This window comes from Genypterus blacodes, unplaced genomic scaffold, assembly GCF_046128005.1.
Source record: "Genypterus blacodes isolate CSIRO-AG114 ecotype Tasmania unplaced genomic scaffold, CSIRO-AGI_Gbla_v1 ptg000073l_1, whole genome shotgun sequence".
Taxonomy (NCBI): Eukaryota; Metazoa; Chordata; class Actinopteri; order Ophidiiformes; family Ophidiidae; genus Genypterus; species Genypterus blacodes.
The window spans coordinates 2,919,368-2,942,939 of record NW_027466883.1 but is presented as its reverse complement, the minus strand read 5'-3'; the positions used below and the strand labels follow the sequence as shown (position 1 = coordinate 2,942,939).

General features: G+C 50.4%; 2 protein-coding genes across 6 annotated transcripts; one reads left to right on the top strand and one right to left on the bottom strand.

Moving 5' to 3' along the window:
* Window positions 1-35: 35 nt before the first annotated feature.
* ptgr2 (prostaglandin reductase 2) lies at window positions 36-4,931 on the bottom strand. Of its 3 annotated transcripts, none has more exons than XM_076157679.1 (8): window positions 4,903-4,931; window positions 2,192-2,310; window positions 1,688-1,879; window positions 1,412-1,582; window positions 980-1,189; window positions 688-897; window positions 555-594; window positions 36-463 (listed from the first exon to the last, which is right to left on the bottom strand). In XM_076157679.1, the coding sequence occupies exons 2-8, from the start codon at window positions 2,192-2,194 to the stop codon at window positions 399-401; spliced, it is 891 nt and encodes a 296-aa protein (XP_076013794.1). In that variant the 5' UTR covers window positions 2,195-2,310; window positions 4,903-4,931; the 3' UTR covers window positions 36-398. The 3 variants fall into 3 exon arrangements, with proteins under 3 accessions (XP_076013794.1, XP_076013793.1, XP_076013795.1); XM_076157678.1 differs by lacking the exon at window positions 4,903-4,931 and adding an exon at window positions 2,449-2,714; XM_076157680.1 differs by lacking the exon at window positions 2,192-2,310 and having other exon boundaries at window positions 4,903-4,925.
* On the top strand, window positions 3,161-22,212 carry mideasb (mitotic deacetylase associated SANT domain protein b). 3 transcript variants are annotated; one of them, XM_076157675.1, is made up of 13 exons: window positions 3,161-3,425; window positions 7,534-9,456; window positions 10,989-11,261; window positions 11,667-12,012; window positions 12,194-12,260; window positions 13,548-13,690; window positions 13,800-13,903; window positions 15,563-15,638; window positions 16,179-16,267; window positions 17,217-17,360; window positions 17,654-17,764; window positions 18,315-18,538; window positions 19,298-22,212. In XM_076157675.1, exons 2-13 carry the CDS (start codon window positions 7,798-7,800, stop codon window positions 19,536-19,538), a joined length of 3,477 nt encoding a protein of 1,158 aa, XP_076013790.1. In that variant the 5' UTR covers window positions 3,161-3,425; window positions 7,534-7,797; the 3' UTR covers window positions 19,539-22,212. The 3 variants fall into 3 exon arrangements, with proteins under 3 accessions (XP_076013790.1, XP_076013789.1, XP_076013791.1); XM_076157674.1 differs by lacking the exon at window positions 3,161-3,425 and adding an exon at window positions 3,621-5,475; XM_076157676.1 differs by lacking the exon at window positions 3,161-3,425 and adding an exon at window positions 6,844-7,053.
* The last annotated feature ends 1,360 nt before the right edge of the window (window positions 22,213-23,572 follow it).

Below are 23,572 nucleotides of genomic sequence, written 5' to 3'. Positions count from 1 at the left end.
AAATCACAGTTTTATTTTATCAATGGTTTATAGTGCTGTGGAATAAAATGTTCATTACAGTAAATCAGACCGTCTACACATCATCTATGCTACAGACAAACTGACTGTTACACTAACTGAACCATCAGATAGTGTATTATTATGGTAGTGTAGGTTAAGGACACAGTATAGGATCACATGGCAATCTTTAAAAAGTATAAATTCTATTCATTTTTCAGCTAGATTTCAAAGAACGTGTTTTTTTGCCTTGCTTTATTTTCGGTAACATTTAAAAACAACAAATCAAGTCAATATTACTATCGGAGCTCATAATTAGTTTCTGTTTTAACATCAATGATGGAAAGGCAACAGTGGGTTAATATTTCCAAACTTTTAAGTGAGCGCAGTCTTGACTTTCTTTATTCTGATATCTTTATAACTTGCTTTCCAATGTTTCCGCCCTTCATCATGGAGCAAAAAGCCACTGCAAAAAAGGGAAAATTGATTGAACTCAAACGACGCAACCAAAAACAGACCTGCTACGAAAGGAAAACTCTAGAATTCCACACACGTACCTCCCATATTTTCAACGCCGTTCACCACAGTTTCCAAAACCTGTAAAAGTGAAACAAATTTACTCCTAATAGAAAAAGAAGAGCGGCCTGTTAGCATAAGGACACCAACACGTCACCACCTCTTCCTCTTTACCTTGATCTGCCCTGAGTTAACCCACTGGCCGAGCTGAAGAAGCGATGCCTCCATTTTGTCCATGAAGTTCAGCACCATAAATCGCTCTCGGGTGATGTTCATGCGTCTTAGATTCTCCTTCGTCTCCTCGCTCAGGGGTGGAGGGTACGGCACATCCTTGTTGTACTGGGAGATCTGCCCACACAGGATCACGTGGCCGCCATCGTTCATCTAGGGATTGATGAAGGGTGATTCAATGTGTCCTCTCAGATAGCCACAACCAAAATAATGTAACCTAAAGCTCCAGCAGTACCTGAGCTATGACAGTGTCGCTGACGGCACCTCCCACGTTGTCAAAGTAAACATCTATGCCATCAGGGCAGCACTCCTTCAGCCTTGCGGGGACGTCTTCCTGCCGGTAGTTGAGAGCGAAGGAGAAGCCAAGCTCCTCCACTAAAGCTCTGCACTTCACATCAGAACCACAGATCCCCACCACCCTTACACACCCGTCCAGCCGCCCGATCTGGGACATAGCAACATGATCAAAATCAGGGTCAAGCATCTTTTTTTAATAATCTGACCAATACTCACGTTAATATCCCAACATCAAATATTTCAATTATCAGTACTTACAAGATGAATAACTGAAAATCATGTCTGAGTGCATCAATATAAAGATTCTTACTGGAAAGTCCACAAGCTTTGCAAACAAAGGAAACCCACATCTCAGTTTGATGTATTGTACCTGTCCAGCTATGGAGCCACACGCCCCAGCCGCTCCGCTCACCACCAGCGTCTGATTGGCTCCTTTAGTCACATGACCCTTCTCCCTCATCCCCAGGAGTGCAGTGAGGCCTGTCATGCCAACTGCTCCCAGGAAGTAGGACAAGTGCCCGTCAACCAACTGTGTATTAACCTGCGCAAAAGGTTATAACCGTACAAGGTATTCATCTTCATCTTACGTGCAATCAGTGCTCCTTTGTTCAAAACATGATTTGACAATCGGTCTAACACCCCTCACCTTCTGTAAGACGCCTCCTTTCATGACAGCGTGCGTCTGCCAGGGCCAGTTGAATGAAGTGACCACATCTCCTTTAGCAAATGCCCCACAGCGACTGGACTCAATCACTCCGACACCTCCACCATCCACACACTTGGACAGCTGCCATGGATACAGGTAGTCTGCACCGCTGTCTTCATTCATACGGCATCGCTGAGAGGAGCAGGGCCACAAAGAAGGAGTGTTGAAGGTAATAGTTTAACACTGATATCAAACCTCAGGTGGATTTGTCAGATGTATGACTGGCTTTCATGTCTTGTGCTACTTTACTGCACATTTCCAGCTATGCCCAAACAAATCAAATTGGCCAAAAGCATTGAGATACAACAAAAGCCACACTGCTGCACAATGGTTAAACGTGATCCCTAGACATTCCTGGAAGACCTCCCTAGGAAGGCATTCAGGGGGCATCAGTCAGAATCGGTATTACACAAAAAGATGTTCACTGCACTATGTGAGCTGTACCATGTAAGGGTCGACTGAGAGGTAAAGTGTCCGGACAAGAACTTCCCCATCATCAAGGACAGGTGCTAAAGTTGTCTCCTCCAGGCGGAAATTTTCAGGAACTGGCACTCCATTTGTACCTCGATGAAAAGAAACGCATCATAGTCTAACAAATAGTTCACGTAACGTTATTCAAGCGGATGCAGTCAATTGACAACTCAACATAGATATTCCCTATTCCCCTATTTAAAAAATGTATACTTGTCTATGTTCCCTACCAGGTCTGGAGTTCAGCACGACTCTCTGCACTTGCATGCTTGAAGAGTAAAATCCGATCCGATCTGGCAACACACTAAAGTCGTTTGTGCACGGGATGGTAACGGTGATATGACAGTTGTGTAAATAGCAGTTAAAGTCTTTGGGGGATAACACGTAACTATGACAAACAAGTTGTAAAACCGTTCTTAACGCGCTGTTTATAGTCGGACGTTAGCCTCTGCACGTCGGTTAAGCACAAAGTCAGGAAAGTGATGATTCACTGCCTCCATCTTCCGCCTCCGTCAAAATTCTCTTTTTTGCCTGAAATTACTGAGAATATTTTTGCTGTTAATTCTTTTAGGATTTTTAACAACGTGGTATGCTACAACATATACAGGATATATTTACAAAAATATATATATACTACATATGTCTTAATAAACAAAAGAAAAATGGTTTTGCTACCTGGCCTGCCATTAGCATTCGCCATTGATGCATTATTGAATAATTACCTGTCGATGTTCCCAAATATACATTCGTAACATATTTGCTGGTTGTGCCCAATTCTCGGATTTAAATACACGAAAACAAGCTTTGTATTTTTTAACAGCTAAAAGGAAGTGGTATATAGTATTTCCGGGAGGGGCTTTACTATCTTGTGTGTCTTGCTGATCTTTGCTAGTTGCCAATGAGCCGCTAAGGAAACGAAACAAACCAAAATCGGAACGCGGCCTGAAACAGTGTCGTTCCGTTCCGTTTGTGAAGCTGTGCAGCTACTGAAGCAGAATGTAATTTGTCTTTCCTAAAACTGCCGTTTCGGTTTGTCATCGTTTCGTATTCTGTCAGTATTCAGCGGCGCGTGCGTAGATTTCGCACATGTGAAGGAAGCACGAAAAGAAAAAGTTAAGCTAGCTTCACGTCATATTCGTCTGCAGCGTTGCAACATCGAGACGGGGCGACTTGGAGGTTTGTTTACCATGAAAGGACACCGGTTAATGTGAGTATTACAGTGGTAATTGTTTATGTTGCTGCATGACACCATGTTGCAGTCACCTCTTTAGTGTTGTGTTGCTCCTATTCAGCTAGAAGTGAGGGTTGAATTAGCTACAAATGCCCTCGATCGACTCTCCACTTGGCCTACACACGCACACGCACACGCACACACACACACGCACACACGCACACACACACACACACACACACACACACACACACACACACTCTCTCACACGTCCAAATAAGAAAGTCCCCAGAAAGTCCCAGAGCAGAGATACCCAGTGCAACGTTTCTACTTTTGGCAGCTTGTTTATGCCCTGCACAGGTTTTCCTCCCCCGAACAAAAGTAAATCTGAGTACAATGTGTCAACATACTGTCGATATCAGCTGCCAGAATGTGGCTGATGTGGAAACTGATATCTCTAGGATCTTTCACAGGTTAGCCAAAATATTATTCTAAGACTGTTTATGAATGTGTCATCATCAGTGAAGAAGACCCAATTCCTCTCAGATAGACTTACAAAATGCATATTGGTATCAGCTGACATATTGGTTTCACCTTCAGAGACCCATTGCATGTGATGTTCCTTTTTCAGATAGGTGAAAAAGAACTCTCACACACACACACTCTCTCTGTCTCTCTCACACACACACACACACACACACACACACACACACACACACACACACACACACACCAATTTCCCCCATTGCAGTGAGTTGTCATAAGTGGCAGGCGTGTTTGTCTGACTCCACTTCTTGTCAACTGCATCTGTGAATGTTTGCAGGCTTTGCACATTATTTTCGGAGCAGAGAGGGGGGGGGGGGGGGGGGGGGGGGGGGGGGGGGGGCTAGAGAGACTAACAGCCCCTTGCACATGCTCAGTCATGCCCCTCAGACATGGTAGGGCCTCAAACTCTACCAGGCTTAGGCGTCATATATTCATAATTACGGTGTACATAATTAATAAATAACAAGAGAATTCACTCAAATCTCTGTTTGCGTTCACAAAATCATTGTGCTGTAGTTTCTGCACATCTGCTATTGTACTGTAGTGTTTATGTTGATACCGATGTAATCTGTGGATGACATTGGGTTGCCAATACCCTGATTGAAGTTATTTAAAGAATTCATTATGTAAAAAATCATGCAAATAAGTTTTCAATTCATTTTTTATCGGTTTTGTTTGTTTGTTTTGACTTATTTTATTAATTTTACTTTTTCTTTGGTAACTTGTATTGGGCGTTTTGAAATTTGTACCAGGTTTTCTTCATTTTAACTGAAAAGGGAATGGACTTACTGATATTAAAAGTGAATTAGTTACCAGCAGCCATAATTTAGAAAGTATTTTCGAGCCTTTCCTGCATCTTACACTGTGTCGCGTACACACGGCAAACATGCGTTAAAGGTGTGTATAAAGTATAAAGGAAAAAGTGGGATTCGACCCTGTAGTATCCCGGGTCTGCCCTTCCCCTCACCCCCGCGGTCCTCCCTCTGTGTGTGTTGGAATTTCCCGCATGGACTGAGAGGGATTTTGCTCGGTAAATGACACCGCCTTGTGTGTCAGAGGAAAGCCATATATGGGCATGGAAGTGGGTGTGACCAAGCGATCTAGCAGCGGCGGGGCGGGTGGGGGATCACAAGACGAGCAGAAAGCAAAGAGGCTCGACTGAACAGCGACAGGCCGCATTTTCAGTGTGTCTGTGTGTTGTTGTTGTTTTTTTTTTTTCTAACGTGCAATCCGAGTGCAATAAATGTGCAACGGCTTGTGTGCAAAATAGCGCAAACCCCGGAGGAAGGACGCGTTGTTTTGTTTAGTTTTTACGCACGGAGCTTTTTTTTTGGTTTCTTTCCTCTCCCGGAGAAAAAGAGCATCAGAGGGAATGAGGTCAGCAGCATAGCATGAGTCAACCTTGGGGGGATGTATGCAGTCATCTTCGCAGGTCTGTACCGTGCGGGCCTGCTGCCGCTCCGGGGCGCGCACAACTGCGAGTCTGCGAATCCTGCGGGCTGGAGCGCCGCTAACAGCAGCAGCTTTCCCGGCGGACGCGGTAAGTACCGGAGACCGAGGAGCCCTTCGGCTGTGTGCGATCACACACCGGGGGGGGGGTTATTTTGGCGAAAGCTCGCTCGCCCCCCCGGACGAAAGTTTTGTTTACCTCGCAGAAACGCTCTCGGGTTGCACAGGCAGCAGCTTCTTCACTTCTTTTTTTCCCTTCTTCTTCTAAGGATGCGTTTCAACAGCCTGCACCCAGAAACATGTGACGTATTCACCGCGTTGACAACTCGAGTCGAGCCATTTGTTATGAACCACGTCCTCATAGTTAACTCTCGCAGGATGCATTGTTTGCTGTGTTTGTCGGCATTACTTGACTGCGATAATCCGTTTTCTGCAACAAAAGGCTCTCTACTAAATATCGCCGAGCTGTCTGCCCCCTCCCCAAGAGCCCGATGTGGATTGTGGAGGATCCGGGTAGAGTCCCGTGTGTAGAACTCTTAAATGTCTTTTTGTCTCGTTTTGATTCCACTCGTCTGCCACCCTCATGCACCCTGCAGGCCGCGCACGGGGCTCCGGCGTGTGAACCGAGTGACACGGGGCCGATTTAAACAAGGAAGCGCAGTCGGATTAGGGCGGCTAACGACGCTCTACGTTTATTTTTAAGCGAGTTTAACGCGTTACTTTGTGTATGTGGCTGTACTGTTGCACCTATGATGCGTCACGACGATCCCTCAAAGTCCAAGATCCGAGTTTTGCATCTCACAACACACACACACACACACACAGCGTGGTCAATCTGTTTTGCTTCTCTGCGGGGGGTCACGCATGCAACAGACTCCTAACACAACACGCCTGCCTTTGCTCGATGCATTTGCAGCGTTTATAAGTCACATTGTGGCCATTCCGGTTCCGCGGTGGAGCCTCGGAGCCAGTGCAGGATCCGAACAGCTGCAGCTTTCTATTTTCGGTGCGTGTGTGTGTGCGTGTGTGCTTTACTAGGCCACCAGTTCCAGGCGATGATTGCCAGCCACTTCCTTTTTGCCAAGGCCGCGTTGTAGGCAGGTTAGTAATGATTAATAGAATCATTCTGATACATTTTGTTGTAACGTGAGTCAGGTTGCTTTCATGTTATAGTGCAAGCGCTGGGCCCGGTGCAGAGCATTTGACAGGGTTTGTTGTTTGAAGCAGATGGAGCCAGGATCACTTTTCTAACGGGATCCGGATCTGCGTGCATCTGGGAAATTTGGCAGGTTGGGTTGTGTCAAAATCTGGTCCGAAAACCTGGCAGTCAGATCATATTTTTGATAATCCTAATGGGTTACCATGGCAATTGCAAAGATCTCTCAAGCTATCAAAGCTTGCAAGGCCGTCCTGGCACCCCCCCTCCCTCCCCTGCTCTCTCACTCTCCCTCTCTCTCTCTCTCTCTCTCTCTCTCTTTCCTTCCCTTGCATAGATAATTTCATCATGACTCACTGCTGCTGCTCACTTTCACTTGCTCTCAGCTTTGGGAGGATGTACCCGCGGTTCAAAGGGCACGGGGAGGCTGTGAAGAGCGGTTTGCGCCACGTTTTATCCCGCCGTGTGTTCGGTTGATGTGGCAGGAAGAGAGAACTTCCTGTTACTGGAACTGTAAGGGCTTTTTTTTTTAAAAAAACAAACGAAGGTTAAAGCGTGTAAAGTAAACCTGCGTGTTCTCAGTGCACGGCCGTGTGTGTGTGTCAGAGCTGATGTCCTGCATTGCCGTAAAAATGTATCAGGGACTATTGATTTAGACTTCGCTATCAACTCCAAACCCTATGGACTCGGTGTGTGTGTGTGTGTCTGCCTGTATACAAGTGCGTTTGTCTGCACGTCTTCCTGCATGTAGGACCTTCTTCCTGCGTCATGTGAGCTTTGCAAATAATGACACAGTTTAGACCCTCCTCTTCTCTCCTCTTCTCTCCTCTCCTCTAACACTCGATACCTTTCAGCCTTTCGGCCCATTGTTGAAAAGGCAAACAACAGGTTTTTACACGGCCGAGGCGGGGGTGATAATGAGGGGCCCCCTGCAGGGACCCCTTTAGTCTAGTGGCTCAATGCTTGACCTCTTGTCTCATTCTCTCTACACAGGGTGTCGCCCACGAATGAAAGAAGCAACACGTGGACTTCTCCAGCGCTGCTCACGCCTCTGAGCAGGTCACCAAGAACTGCAGAGGGAAGACACGACCCCTGTGTTTGACCCGTATCTTTGCCGTCACACATTTTTGGACAAATTCAGGTGAAGCACATCAGAACGTTAATACTGTGGTGCGTTGGTTTGGCGTGTAATTTTTAGTTTACACCGGTTCTCTACACCAACCGTCCCCACATCCCAAAGTCTGCGCCTGTTCATTCATGCCCGTCATGAGTGTACCAGCCCAGCAGAAGCCCAACACCAAAAGAACAGGCAAGCGCATCACGCATCAACGCTTTTTTAGCGATCAAACTGTAGCAATGAAGGAAACGTCGCAGCACCCTGAAGGTTCCTACTTTGTCCTCGGAGGTTCTGCCTCAGACTCCGGACAGGGCGAGGCCGCCAACGTCGTCTCCTCCAATCCAGAGGGCCCCCGCGTGCTCCTCAACTCCGTCATCTTCAGCCCAGATAAGGGCGACCAGAGCAGGGGTCACTATCAGCAGACTGTGCCTATGAAGTGGGCCCACCAAGAGACCAGTCAGCAGCAGCCATCACTGTCCCAGCAGCAGAGAGCCGTCTCCTGGACTAATATGACTAACTGGGGACAGAACTTTGCTAATTACATAGGAGGGGTCAATGTAACAGACTCCCGGACACAGACTGCATATGTGAAGCCAATGCACGACATCTCTGGCTTACAGCCTCAACATCAGCCCGCTAACAGAGCTGCTGCAGACAAGCAGTCCCTGGGCGCCAACCTGGTGGAGGAATCCTACAAGGATGTGGTCAAGGCACGAGGCCTGGAGTGGGAGCAGCAGCAGCAGCAGCAGCAGCAGCAGCAGCAGCAGCAGCAGCAGCAGCAGCAGCAGCAGCAGCAGCAGCAGCAGCAGCAGCCGCCCCAGGCCTTCCAACAAACTCTGAACCCGGGGGCTCTGAACGCGCAGCAGCACGCCGTGTCCAACCCAGGCGGCAGCTCGGTCTTGCAACCTTTCCAGCTGGCGTTCGGTCAGTCCAAGCAGCACCTGCCAGGCTACTACCAGGCCTTCCAAGGCAACCGGAACACCCTGCCCAACCTGAACTACTCCACACAGGCCAAACCCGCACACCAGTTACAGCAGCTCCAACAGCCCAAGCAAGAGCAAATGCAACGGCAGCAGCAGCAGCAGCACATGATCCAGCAGCAAATCCAGCAGCAACACCATCAGATACAGCAGCAGCAAATCATTCAGCACCAACATCACGTACAGCAACAAATACAGCACGAGCAGCAGCAGCAGCAACAAAAGATACAACAACAGCAGCAGCAACAAGAGCAGCAAATACAACAGCAGCAGCAGCAGCTCCAGATTCAGCAGCAAATGCAACATCAGCAGTTGCAACAACAAAACCCTCATGTGCTTGACTATTACCCCGGCGCACAAAATGCACACCCTCACCCACATCCACAGCCCGTGGTCCTACACTCCCAGGAATCCTCTATCCCGGCTCCTCCGGACATCCAGGAACCGATCATCCAGGACATCACCCCCGAGCCCCAGCAGCCCAGCGACCCGCCACCGCCCACCCTCCTGCCTGAGCTGCTGCCCGAGCTGCTGCCCGAGTCGCAGACGCTGCTCCAGTCCCAGCCGCAGCTGCGCAGGTCCCGGCGGCTCTCCAAGGAAGGGGGCGCGCCGTCGGACAACCCGTTCCTCGCCTCGTCGGAGCAAGGGGAAGCCGGGCCACAGGGCTCCCAGAACGGGGCGCGCGCCGACGTCCAGGCCGCCCCGACCGGCGTCATCCAGAGCACGCGGAGGAAGCGCAGGGTCTCGCAGGAGGTCAACCTGGAAACCCTCGCTCAGAAGGCCTCGGAAATGGAGTCGCTGCCGTCGCACGTTGCCAAGGTGAGTCGCCCCGTTGACACGTGTCCACTTTGCTTCCCCTCTTCTTTGTTTCAGCGTCCACATTTCTCAGCTTCCTCTTCCAGCGAATAACATAAATCAAAGCAGAGGGGAATCTAGACGGCGCCCGCGTTGAACTTTTCCTCTCGAGCTGAAATTCTTTTCCTAAACCCAGAGTGTCTTGACAAGAGCGACAAAGCTGTTGTGCCCCGCGTTATCCCCGGGTATAATTGCAATGGGAGTTTATCTCCCCGAGCGAGGGTAGGAATTGGAACAAACAGTCTAATGCGTCTGCCAAAGGAGAAACTCTGCCAAGACTTGTGTTGTTTGTGATTAACGCTTCCCTGGACGCCACGCAGATTCGTCCAACTAACGGCCGGCGAGCTGACTTGTGGCTTTCGCTCTGCAGCCTTCTCAGGGTTTGAAGTTGTAAGCGCGGTGGCAGTTATGTAGCTTTGCTCGTTTTTCGAACCCGACTCGTGTTTTTTTGTCTTTTTTTGGGGGGTGGGTTGTGATTGCGCAACGAGTCGCGTCTCTGAATCGCACTGAGTCAGTTCGGCGTGGCTTTGCCCTGGATTTGCCTCGTGGGTAGCTTTGGTTACATTCCTACACACACACACACACACACGCCCCAGCCCCCATCAAAGGAAACAAACTCCAGCCTGGCCTCGCCCGCCCTGCCCCCTCTCTCTCTCTCTCTCTCCCTCCCTCCCTCTGTTTACAGGGGAGGGGTGCAGTGCTCAGCAGAATCTCTCTCTCTCTTTCTCTCTCTCTCTCTCTCTCTCTCTCTCTCCAGCTCTGGTGTAGGGGCTGGAGTTTTCCACCCGACAATAACGACTGCACGTCTGTCTCCGCCCAGCGAAGGTGCAGCGCGTGTGTGTGTGTGTGTGTGTGCGTGCATCGCTTGTGCCTGTGATGTGGTTTCGATGGCTGCGGAGTTGATCTTTGCTCCGCAGCACACAGGCTGCCCGTGCCCACTCATTACAGGGTTTTGTTTCTCTCAAAGGAAAAATGCAAAGAATGTGTTGGTGGAAGCTTCCCTTCAGTCGTCCACAGAGGAGCCTGCGACTTTAGTGCTTCACCTCGCCGTCGCTTTAAGGTGCGGCCTCTGAAAATCACCACGTCGTCTGATTAAACGCCGCGTAGTTAAGACGACGCCGCAAACATCGATTTTTCACAGCCGTGCACTTTTTTTTCCAGTCGACCCGTACGGTGTCGTATCGACGTTACATTTCCGCGGTGCTTTTTGAGCATCGACTCAATCTCGGCGAGGCGTTGTTGTGTTAGTGTGTTGGGGGGGGGGTTGAAGTGTTGCGTATTGATTGTGATTTAGCCTCAGGCTCAGGTGAATTAACGGCCGAACCCGGTACGTTTTTAACATTTATATCCTGCAACACGCTGATGGAAAGCTGAGCAACAAGCAAGGAAAGTGGTGAGGCAGAAGTCTGCAGAAGTCAGAAGTCAATTTGGCTTTGTTGTGATTGAAAACCTCTTCTTCTTCTTCTTCTTCTCCTTCTCTGGTGTTTTTTCTCCAGGACCCTCACAGACCGTGGAGTCCCACTGATCCTCAGGCCCTGAGCACCAAACGGCCTCGCGACGACAGCCTCCTCCCGCTCGTCATACCCGTGTCCGTTCCCGTGCGCAGGCATGATCCGTCCTCCCCCGGCAGGGAGGACGCGGCCCTGGGCTCCAGCTGGCCCCCCAGGACGTCCAACCCCCACGAGCTGGGCCGCGCCGACCACAAGCCCTCGGTTATTGTCACCCGCCGCCGCTCGCTCCGGAACTCTCTGTCGGAAGGCTCGGAGCAGGTAGGGACACCAGCCTTTTCCTTTGATGCACACACAGACAAACATCACACTCCCTGCCCCCTGTCAGACCCCCCTCCCCTCCCTTCATTTGGTGGATTTAGTGGCGTCTCTGTCGTGGCCTAGATCAGACAGATTATCAGGGTTTAGCTGTGATACTGCACACTCTGTACCATGCGCTCCACCGTTGGGGGTCCTTTGTTCTCTTTCTCTTCGTTCTTTAAACAGTATTTGTTGGTACTGAGGTGCGATCTGTCTCAGTTCTTCTGTTGGCACACACAGTTCCTCCGCTTTTTTGTGCAGCGAACAGTAGAAACTTCCACATAATGGTTGGTCCCGTGCCAAGGCAGAGACACCGAGACACCTACAGAAATACATCTCTCCCTTCCAATCCTCTCTCCTCCCCAGAACGGCGGAACAGACGGAGACAAAGACGAGGACGGCAAAAAGTCCAAGCGGCGGCCCCGGCCCGAGCCACTCTTCATCCCGCCGCCCAAGCCGGGCCTGTTCATCGCCCCGCCCGTCTACCCCAACATCACGCCCTACCAGAGCCACCTGCGCTCGCCCGTCCGTCTGGCCGACAACCCGCTCAGCATGCCGCCCTACACGCCGCCGCCCATCCTCAGCCCCGTCCGTGAGGGCTCGGGCCTCTACTTCTCCACCTTCCTGTCCTCCGCTGCCGCTGCCGCCGGGAGCCAGGGCCTGCCGCCGCCCGTGACGCCCAAGTCGGCCACACGCAGCCTGCTACGCTCCAGTGAGTCCACAGAAGTGAAAACACGGTCGTTACTCAGCACCGCACTTTCTCAATAAATATCAATTCCCCAGTAATAACAATTAACGACACACACATCATGTCTTATACCAGCGTGTGTGTGTGTGTGTGTGTGTGTGAGTAAGACGTCTTCATGATCTTGTGTGTTTTGTTGCTTCTTCAGACAGCTGCGACATCACACCGCCGGTTCTGTCCGCCATAGGCGAAGCCACTCCAGTCAGCATAGAGCCGTAAGTATCCAGCGCTGCACATCCCAAAGTCTCCTTCCGTTGATTAAAGAGCGGGTTTGGGCTTGTGTGTCATTTTCCGGAAAAACGATCCGCCCGTCCAAACTCACGGCCGCAGCAGCACGCCGAACGCTAAGGGCTCCACGTTCGCCATTCAATTATTCAAGCCGTAACACCGACGGGGGGAAACTTGAAATGTCTTGACGGGCGTCTGTGAGCGCAGACTGAAACCCTAAACTCGCTCAGTACTCTCCACTTAATGTGTGTGTGTGTGTGTGTGTGTGTGTGTGTGTGTGTGTGTGTGTGTGCGACGCTCGGAACTTCTCAGTCCGCCGTTCTCCGTACTTGCAGAAGAAGAGCGGCGTCCCAACAAAACCGTGAAGCGACTCTGCTCGTAACGCCACGGTCTCACAGGTGCACGCCGACGGCTTAACCTTAAATAACCCCCCCCCCCCCCCCAAGCAGAGCGAGGCTGACGGCCAGATGACATGTAAACACGGCCATCAAGTTTATTAAAACCAGAGCAGCAGGAAGGAGACGGCAGTTAGTTGGAACATTGAGACTATATAAGGCCCCGTTCCTTTTTAGCGTTCAGCGAGGACTCTCTGCTTGTTATTTCCTGCGAGTTGCAGTGTCAGGGATGTACCAGTCGGGAGGAGGGGGGGTTGCAATTGTGCAAGCTGTTCCCTGACTGGTACCGGCTGTTCAGCAGTCAGTCGGGGACAGGCCGGCGAGGCTCCCCCATAAATCTGCCTCTCAGCTCAACATTAGGCGAACTCCCACAACACACACCGTCAACCACCGCGGCTCAGCTTTCAGCAGCCCACCTATACTGTGTGTGTGTGTGTGGGGGGGGGGGGGGGGGGGTGCCAGAACACTCGCACACACGCAGACACTCAGCTGGAAATACCGCAGGCCCGTTAGAGTGACAGGGAGGGAGAGAGGGAGGGGGGGATCATAACGCGGCGCGCTTCTTCTTTTCACCGCTTTAACACCGATGCTGTAGCTTTTGTTGACATACTGAAGCCGAAAAGTAGGAAACACAAACAACGGCTCCTCCTGTTTGACTGCACACACACAGGCTGGAGGGTTAGCCAATTTATGAAAGCAGGTTCTCTTTAGATCCGGAATTTGACACGCCTTTGCAGAAGATACACACACACTCACACACAGAATTTACAATATAAGAGGGATCAAAGTCCCGACGTTCCCCGCAGGCTTTAAATGTCCGCGGCTACAGAATAGATCAGAACTCCAGCTGACTCCATTCTGATTCTGTCCCCCACCCAGACGGATAAACATCGGGTCTCGGTACCAGGCGGAGGTGCCGGAGCTGAGGCAGCGGCTGGCCGTGGAGCTGGACCAGCACCGGGCCGAGCTGGTCTGGACCCCGCTGGGCCAACTGGAGGAGAAACCCGATTTCCAGGAGAAAGGTAGGAAAGAGATGAATGACAAATTTCACAATTCCATTTCACACGGAGGAGCTTTTCAGTCCTCTTCTGTTCTCACTCACACACACACACACACACTCTCTCTTTTCAGTGGAGGACCTCATGCACTTGGCCTGCTCCAGCGTGGTGTGCGGAGGAGGCACCAACCAGGAGTTGGCGCTGCACTGCCTGTACCAGTGCAAAGGCGACATAATGGTGAGCCGAGTTCTGTGATCGACCACAACACTTTCACTTTTTTGGTGTGAAAACTACACACATTTCCTGGCCCGTGAAAGCTCGCGATTGTCGTCTAAAGAATGCCACGAGCCATAATAATCATTGCGTAATGCGGATGGAACGGATGAAACCAAGGACGCAGCACGAGATGTCCCAGACGGAGCACAAACACCGGCCACATTACTGCAGCCATTGTACGTTAGCGTCGATCAGCAGTCGAGCGCGCCGCTGAACGCCCCCGCCTGAACCCTGCAGCGGGGAAGTGACTGATCTGTCGAATTTCAGTTTTGCTATCTTGCTGAGAGCCTGTTGTGGCCTGAGATGACTGAGATAGTAGCGAACCGTTACCAGCAGCCGACATGACAGAGAGAGAGTGTGAGAGAGAGAGAGAGAGAGACATTCAGATTCGATTGAAAGCTGGACTCGGCCTGAGAGGGGTCCCCCAAACAAAACCAGGCAGGACACTTCAACACTTCTGAGATCAAAATCGAGCCTGCGATATTCCAGAATGACACTTTTTTTACATTTTGCGCTCGTACTTACTGTCGCACAGAAAGCCGATAACACCGGTTGTCGCAAAATGGCCGCCTGTAACATGGAGGTAACACAAGGAGGTGTGGGAACAGTTGGATCAAACTTAGCCGTCGCATAAATCCACGCAGAACACTCGGCCGTGCTCGGATGAGAAGCGCCTGATTTACTTTCAACAAAAAGAACAGCGTGATCTGCACTGGATGAGGTCATCGGACCAAACTGCGGTCACTTGTTTAACTGTAAGGAGGCGTTTCTTTCTTTGGAAGTGTGTGTGTGTGTAGCAGGAAGTGCATCCAGTAAGACAGACTGTGTTTATATCATCGGTATGTTTATATCAGTCGTGTCACGCGCTTCAATTTGCGAGGGAGACGCTAAAACGCAGTGTTTTCACTCAGCTTGCACAGTGGTAATAGAGCACGGGAGAGTCGGCGCGCAGCGATGTCATGTTTGTTTGTTTGTTTGTTTGTTTGTTGCACCTGAATTCATCGCGAAAGGTTGTCAAAATAAAACACGAAAAACAAGATCGTGAAAATCTGCAAATCACGTCGGCGAAACCCGCGAGCGTCAATCAACGCCTCCCGCCTCAACACAGCAGCTGGCGTCTGACTCTCGATGCCTTCGACGCAGAGCAACGGGCAGAGCTGTCGGGGAGCGCTCTTTGCGGCGGCTCTGGATAAGATTTCAGGGCCTCTGGCGACCAGGGCTTGTCCGACGTTGTCAAGGAAACTCAAGAGGAGAGGAGAATAGAGGGAGGGAGAGAGCGAGGCTGTCAGAGCGCCCACTCTCTGCAGCAGTCGGGGCTCGCCTCTCTCTCTCTCTCTCTCTCTCCCTCCCTCATATAACCTTTTTAGGGTAAAGAGTGTGTTTTCGGGGCGGGGGTCTGTTCTAAGCCACTTCAAATGGACTCTGGCACCTGATCCGTGCGGGAGAATCCAGAGCGACGGTTATCTCACTCCCCGGTTACCTGTAGGTGGCTAAGCAGCTCATCCCCCCCTCCCCCTCCCGCCGTTGGAATGCGTAACACACTCGCACTGTGGCTCTTTGTCACGCAGACGTTTGTGTGGAGCGCAAACTGATTGATGCACCTTCTTGTGTTGTTTCCAGGCTGCTCTGTCCCTCCTGATGCTGAACAGTCCCATCTTCCCTAAGTCCCATCATCTAGCCAACTACCACTACTCAGGTGGGTGGCGTCAGATCACTGGTTAAGCTCCGCCCGGCTGCAGTTGAACGATTGTGTGTTTGTGTGCTTTGGGAATCTGGTTTATGAGTGTTCTATGACTTTTCTGCCATCTTTCTTTGGAAGCCCCCTTCTCCACACACGCACACACACACACACATATACATACACACACTGTGCCAGAGGAGTGTGTGTGTGTGGCATTAGGGGGGGTGGGGTTAATGGGTAACTGTGGAGGATTGTCAGGGTCAATGTGATGCGGGGCCGAGAGAGAGAGAGAGAGAGAGAGAGAGAGGGGGTTACAGCATGTGCTTAATCCCAAGCAGAAGACAGGAGAGCCATTGTGTGTGTGTGTGTGTGTGTGTGTGTGTGTGTGGCTGGGGGGGGATGTAGTTGCCAGGTTTTTTTCACACCCTGAGCACAGTAAGGAATCAGCAAGTTGATGAGTTGTCAAGTGTCTCGGGTTGCCTTTAAATGCCCGTCTCTCTCTCTCTCTCTGTCTCCGCCTGTCTACCCGTCTCCGTGACGTCGCCCCACCCGCAGGATCAGACGGCTGGACAGCATTTGAGAGACGTCTGTTCAACAAAGGCATCACGGCCTACAGGAAGGACTTCTTCATGGTGCAGAAACTGGTATGTGTTGGTCTTCTTTTAAACGCCGGTGGTTTGCTGGTTCCATCTCCGTAGTGCTCTCGGGCCAGGCATTGAAAGCAGGAGTACATGAGGGCAGTTTTCCCCGCCCCTCCACACTATGTGTACATGATAAAGCCTTTGTCTGCCTGTGAGGGGAAAGACAATGCAAAGGGAAATATAGTCACTCCAGAACAATCTCCTCCTTTTCTTCATCGCCACGGTCAAATATGAAATACAAAAAAGGAATTTATTCTTATCCACTTGCCTTAGGAAGGGTGAGGCCCAGACATATCAGTTTTCCAGCATGTTGTTTGTTGACCGAGCCGGCAGAACAATGGGCGCCCCGTGGAGCTTCTGACCACTAGGGGTGCTGTGGAGCAGCGATATGACGCCGTCCAGAGTTTACACTAAAAACCTGCATGCGTCTCACCTTGAACATTAAACACATTATCGCTCTCTACACTCTGCTTCTCCTGCTCCCTTTCCCTCAGACCGGCAAGCTACGGCAAGTACAATTTCTCAAAACTCGAGTGAAAACCGCGTTGGCGCTAGATGACCGTATCATGTTCTCACACCAGGATGCACACGCCAATCGTAAAGAACAAGAGCGGTGCGATGCTAAAGGCGGTTAATGTACAGAAAATTGATCTGAGGCGATGTTGTAAGAGGAACAGTAATAGGAGGAGAAGAGGCTGCAAGTTTGAAAACGTGAGGGGGGAAAAACGCCTCGCAAATGTTTTACGAGGCAGGAAATGTATTCAACATGTTTGTCTGGTTTGAACGACACGCGCGGCGTCTTCTTGAGCGGCGCCGCGTGTAAAGGAAATGAACCGAAAACTCCACAGGGAGTTCTTTCCTTCAGAAGGCTTCTACAGTTTCACTATAAAGGTTTTCACGACTTGCAATTGGAACAAGTCGATGGTCTTAACACAAACCTTCCGGTCGACAGGTGACCACGAAGACCGTGGCTCAGTGTGTGGAGTTCTACTACACGTACAAGAAGCACGTCAAGATGGGCCGCAACGGGACGCTGGTCTACGGCGAGGCGGAGCCTTTGGAGAGCCGGACCGCCGAGGAGGAGCCCGTGCACAAGGTCGGTTAAACGTCATCAATCTGCGTCTCTATGTCAGAAACTGATGGATTCAAACCCTGATCCTGTTCACTAAGAGTCCAGAATCAGACCTCAGAAAACCTTTATTACCATCATAACTGTGTCAGACCCAGGTAGTATCTCCTCCCTGAGATCATTGCATGTATGCTTTTGCTGGTTGCCATGGTGAAGTTAGCGTCGAGGTTAGACATTAAACTGTGCAGATTTTCTATGTCTCGACCCCCCGCAAGCTTTTTAGTCTCACACGCTGTCTGTACTTTCTGCTGGCCACCCAGAGGCTGGAGGCGCTGAAAGAGGAGGACAGCAGGAAGTGGGAGGGATCAGCTGACAGGAAACAGGATGTCGGCCCCACCAGGGTGACACACACGCTGCAGTCCACCGAGAATGTGAGTGTGAAGTAGAGTCTTAGCTCTGCACAGCAAATTTATGAAAGGCCAACAGGGAGACTCTCTCTCTCTCTCTCCCTCTCCCTCTCCCTCTCCCTCTCCCTCTCCCTCTCCCTCTCCCTCTCCCTCTCTCTCTCTCTCTCTCTCTCTCTCCCCCTCTCTCTCTCTCTCTCTCTCTTTTTGACTGAGGAGTTGTCACTTGGGGTCCCGAGCCGGTTCCCCCAGGCTTGTTGTCATATTTGTCCTTTTGAACTCTGGCCCAGTTGTCCTGTTGCCCTCTGCTGGACGTTTGGAGGAAGTGTCTTGGCAGATGTCCATCTCAGTGGGTTGTGTAACCCTGTTATGTCTGTTAGCAAACAATGACTGGACAAAAAACCTAAATCCTTGTTATTCAAGTTCTAGCTCTTTAGCACACATAATAAGCTGTTGACAAAAGTGTGTGTTTGTCTACTTGAAGCTTCTATACTAAATGTCACAACGAAGAGCTGTTAGTGTGGGTTTAAAGGTCTTTGGATCTTCTCTATGTGTGTGTGTGTGTGTGTGTGTGTAGCCCGGGACCGTCCTGATCATGAAAGGCCCGGAGGAGCCCGGGAGGACGCAGCAACTTCCTCGGGTCGTCCCCCCCCCTCAGCCTCTCGCAGCGGGCTCCGCCTCCAAACCACGCAACGAAGGCAACGCCCGGCGGACCACCCCGGCGGCGGCGGCGGCGGCGGCGGCAAGCAACAAACCCCCAACCGGCCAGGAGGGAGAATTCCCCTGCAAGAAATGCGGCAGGTGGGTGATGAAACAAACAGGGAGGCGGCGCTCGTGTCACAGCCCGCCGCCGCCCTGGAACGGGACAGGGGTCTCACGTGTAGGAAAGAATCAAACCCCCTCCTCCCTCCCTCCCTCGCCCCCCCCCTGTCATGCTTTGATTAAATAACAAGCTGTCCCGTGGCAACACCGGGCCTGTTATTGCCAACTGTATCCTAGCAACTGAAACACAGAGTAGATATGGCACGTGGTCGTACCCCTCTACCCTCTACCCAGTGACTGCAAACCAGATCTGCACTCCCCCCTCCTCCCCTCCTCCCCTCCCTTTACCTTACCCTCCCTGAGAGTGACGCTCTGATCAGTCACCACTGCACCTTCCTGTTACCACCTGATAAAGTTGGAAACAGGAAGTGAAAGCGTGAAGCAGTTACGAATGATTTGCAAGTTCTGTTATGTATGGAAAAGTCCCCGGTGTTCAGTCCTGATACACACGGCTGCTTTACACACTTACTGTAATCACAGTTCCCAGTTGACAGAAGGACACGGCCCTGTGCACCGCTGTTACGCAATCCCCTTTATCGCGACACACACTGAACTTTGACCACTGAGACACAGAGAGAAGTAATGATCTGTAATGTTCAATCACTCAAACAAGGAAGTGCTTCTTTTAGCGTCTGCATAAACTCTGCATGTCCAAGTCTGAATGTTGTAGATAAACTTGATGTGTGATGTAACGTCAAACACTGGGCGACCTCTGACCTCCTCCTGTACCCACCGCAGGATTTTCTACAAGGTGAAGAGCCGCAGCGCCCACATGAAGAGCCACGCCGAGCAGGAGAAGAAGGCGGCCGCGCTGCGCCAGAAGGAGGCGGAGGAGCGCGCGGCAGCCGAGGCCGCCGCCATCATGGCCGCGCGGCAGCAGAACGGCACGTGGCAAGGAGGCGGCGGTGGCGGCGGCGGGGACAGCACCAACGACGACTCGACGGAGGGCGAGGACGACGACGACGAGGACTGGAAGTAACAGGGAGGAGGAAGAGAAGGAGGAAGGACGCAGGAACCCTTCTGTTTGTCGACGGAACACAGAGGCAGCGCGATGCATTCAGGGACCGATTTTTTTCGAGTGCTTTTTTTTTTTCTCCTTCTCAGACCTGATTGCGTCGGGAGTGTGTGAAGCCGTGAGTGTGTACGCAAGACTCACCAGGCCCCTTTACTCTGCTTGATAAGCCTTTGAAGAGTTTTACCTCTCTTGGCCAACAGGGCTACGTACTATCAAAGCCATGCCGCCTCTGCCCCCCCCCCCCCCCCCCCCCCCCACCTGACCCCTCGACCCCCAGCACTTTCTGAGAGCGTCCCTGCGTCGTTTGAAGCGGGCGGGAACTTGTCGGACACCCTTACAGCCGCCGCAGGCTGTTGTGCGCGTCCCCGTCAGCGTCCAGACTCCAGCGAGGTTTTGGATACGAACACGGCGAGTCTCAACCGTGCGTACGGGTGGTGAGGAGACAGGGGGGTCGGGGCCGTATCCATCTTTGCTTTAAGGTGATCACATCACATGACAGACAGACAGACAGGCAGGCAGGCAGGCAGGCAGATGGGAAGACTGCACACGCAAAACCCGCCGCTCTGCTGCACTCAAGGCGGCCAGAAGCTTCCTCAGATGCCAGAAGCGTCCTCAGATGCATGACGACGACGCGGTGTCGCTCCTGCGCTAGCGTCGTTCTCTCTTTCTCTCTCTCCGGCTTCAGTTCCGTGAATCCCCCTTTAACCTTCGTCACTTTCTACAGTCTGTCCCTCACTGTCGATGCCTTGGATGTTTTGATGCTTTTTATCTTGAAATGACAATCAATTTTACACTGTTTTTATACATATGCAGGTCAACGTTACTTTTCCCGCCTGTGTATCTATATATGGTTGTTGTTATTGTGAATATTCTTGTTTATGATTAATATTATTATTATTATTATTATTATTATTATTATTATGACAAATTGGGTTTTGGCTGCAATTTAATTGCTTGCTTTCTTTCTTTTTTTCAGTATTTGTCCACAGCTTTTTTTATTTAAACACAACATGATAATGCTAATCGCTGCCTGTTTGTAACTGTGAGATTCTGAGAGCCAGAGATGAAGAAGAAGAAGAAGAAAAAAAGATGGGGCAGAAATGTTATGTGCAATAGAACGAGTTGACCCCCCTCTCCCACCGCCCTGTTACCACGGCACCCAGCCCTCCGCCCTCCTCTCCCCGGTGTCTCCCTCTCACCCGGCTGCTTGCGACCCAGAAACCAACAGGACTGTGCTTAGTCAGCGCTTTTCCCCCGAAGTGCTTCAGGGTCTTGCTTAGAAAAAAAACGACTTCAGCTCGGAATGCTCGCTCGACCACCCTGAGCCATGCCGATAGGAGGCCCTGACGTAGACTGTTAAAGCTGCAGGCCTCTGTAGATACACACACACAAACACACACACACACACACGACGAAGCAGAAACCAAAATCAAACGTCGTCAAAATCCGTTTTCAAGACATTTCGCAACCAAATCTGACCATCGCCTCACTCTGCAGCGCCGTAGTTTGATATCACCCGGACCTAAATGTGCGGAACACGTCTGATGTAAGATGCCAGGGTGAGGCGAAGCACCTGAGAGCGATTGGATCATCGTGACACCGACACACACAATGACACCCAGACAATGTGGGTCACTGGTTACTAAAGCCAAGGAGACACATTCCACAAGGAAACTGAGATAAGAGGGCAGGAAGAAAAAGGACATTATTGAAGAGTTAATGGACAGTTTGTGAGGAATTGATGCCGTCGGAAGTTGACTGTATTGTCTGGTTGTTATGGGTGATCAATACCCAACATGTCTGCGTGCGTGTGCTCCGTGTCGCGTGTATCTACGGCTGCCTGCCCTGTTTGCCTTTCATCTGATAGGAGGCGCCGAATCGGACGATTGACACAACGCGTTTTGTCCCGTCTGTCTCCACATATCTCTATGTTAAGCCCTTCGGCCCAGAGTCAGCCTCAGTTGCCCCGGTAACAAATGGGTTAAAGGTTAATTTTCCTTTAAAGGACAACCACAGCGGGGAGAAACGGCTCCAATTACCAGTTACTTCACAAGTTCAACCTGGGTCTATGCACAGACTGTTTGTGTGTGTGTGTGTATGTGTGTGTGTGTGTGTGTGTGTGTGTGCGCGCGTGTGTGTTTGTGTGTGTGGATAGATGTTAAAACGTGAGCGAGAGATTGTTTGACTGTACGGCAGTCAGTGAATAAACATTTTGCAGACTGTTCTCGTTGTTTTTGCAATGTTAACTTATATTTCTTGGTGTTTCTTTGTATCGGGGCTTGCGGTGATGTCGTCGCTGGGCATTTTGGACACAAAATGGGTTTTCAGTTACGCACGGAATCCAGGCCACGACACAAACACACAGCTGTAAACTTTCCTCGTTTTATCCAGCTGGTTAAGGGAATTTGGGACAAAGTTTATTTAGCTAAAGATTTAGAAAAATATATATGAATGAAATTCTATGTTTGCATACTTTCTATGCTATTTTCATATGAGGTTCACACTAATGAGAAACAAAACAGAATGGAATCTCCAGTGCTTTGTACTACAGTGTAACTTATTTGTTTCAATTTGATTTTTACCACCTGTGTTTTTAGTAATGATTTACGAGGCACTGTATATTAAAGTTTTAAAGTACTCCTGGTGTTTTGGAGTGTGTTGTACTTGGAACGTGTGTGAGCTTGATCTGTCTCGGCTGATGGAGCACAGTGCATCCCTCAGGTTGATTGATTTAGCTTCATTTAATCTTTAGAAAGTCAGAAATGAAGTAGAATGACTTACAGAATGACTCAACTTATTGTCTCTTATTTAATGCTGAATATTACAAAAACCCCGATAACAATGACAAGAACAAGGTTTATGTTTTGTTCATGTAAATTAAGACAAAGGGAAAACAAACAAGAGTGACGGGAGTCTAAGCACAGCCAGTACAGATATGAAGATGTCATAGGTGCAAGTATTTCACAGGATGACATCATTCCACTGTACCGGCAGTTACAGAACGCTCCTTCTCTTGAGAAGAAAGGGGGGGGAGACAAAGGGGGAGGAAAGAGAAACTCCCCCCTCCCCCCACCCAACAGCCACACACTCACACACCCCCATCCTGGCCCGCCTGTTATAATGAAACACAGCAACGAGAGATCGATTATTTAGTGTTAAAGTATCCGGCCATTAGTCTTCATAGTCCATAACCTGTAGATCTGTGAAGTAAATGAATTGTTGCCATTTGTGATAGAACTTATCAGTGTGTCCCCTCATTGTGTATTTGATTTTGAACATTCTATAACCTGCAAGTGGTATTTTAGTATTAATTGACTACCCAGTTTCTTGATTCATTGTTTCAGCACTATTTGAGGCCCAAACCCAGAAAAGTGATGATTGTCTGTAGAACAAGGAAGAGCATGTGATCACGTGTCAGGACTTGAGCACGCACAAGGTGGCAGCATTGTCTCACCAGTTTGTGCACTCCAGTACCTAACAAGAGCAGAGGAGGGAGGAAGGGGTGTGTGTGTGTGTGTGTGTGCTGTAACCTAAAGCATTGCCATCTTCTACGAATGGATGTGCGATGATTCTGCACGGCGTCACGCTCAGTTTTGCTTTGATGGGTGAACCACTGCAACTACTGGGTTAGGAGTTAATCTGTCGTGCAGCTAATTTGGTAGAAAATAGAGAAAATCCCGCTGCTAAATCTCTTTCCGACCGCTGTGCCACAGCATGCAGCCCTGCAGGCCCTCAGCCGCTTTGCATGCACACCAGCGTCCTCCACCGTTTTCACGAGGCCGCCCAGTAAGAAAGCCTGTTCTGAGATTTCCATACAGCTCGGCCTTGATGTCGTGGTTCTCATGGCCCGTTCTTGCCGTTCTAATACAACAGCCGTCCTTTTTATTTCACAAACCCGATGCCGAGGGCCCAGGTTTCACACCCAGAGCGCACGATCGTCTCAACGGGAGGCACAGACATGCAAATCTCTAACATTTTGTCTTAATGATCAGCGGGTG

Excerpts from the sequence above, each read along its gene's own strand:
- ptgr2 (XM_076157678.1), bottom strand. The coding sequence starts at position 2,485 with ATGCAAGTGCAGAGAGTCGTGCTGAACTCCAGACCTG. Across the intron at positions 2,311-2,448 it reads CGTGCTGAACTCCAGACCTG|GTACAAATGGAGTGCCAGTT; the intron begins GTAGGGAACATA and ends CTTTTCATCGAG. Across the intron at positions 464-554 it reads CGGCGTTGAAAATATGGGAG|TGGCTTTTTGCTCCATGATG; the intron begins GTACGTGTGTGG and ends CCTTTTTTGCAG.
- mideasb (XM_076157675.1), top strand. The coding sequence starts at position 7,798 with ATGCCCGTCATGAGTGTACCAGCCCAGCAGAAGCCCAACACCAAAAGA. Across the intron at positions 9,457-10,988 it reads TGCCGTCGCACGTTGCCAAG|GACCCTCACAGACCGTGGAG; the intron begins GTGAGTCGCCCC and ends TTTTTTCTCCAG. Across the intron at positions 17,765-18,314 it reads CGCTGCAGTCCACCGAGAAT|CCCGGGACCGTCCTGATCAT; the intron begins GTGAGTGTGAAG and ends GTGTGTGTGTAG.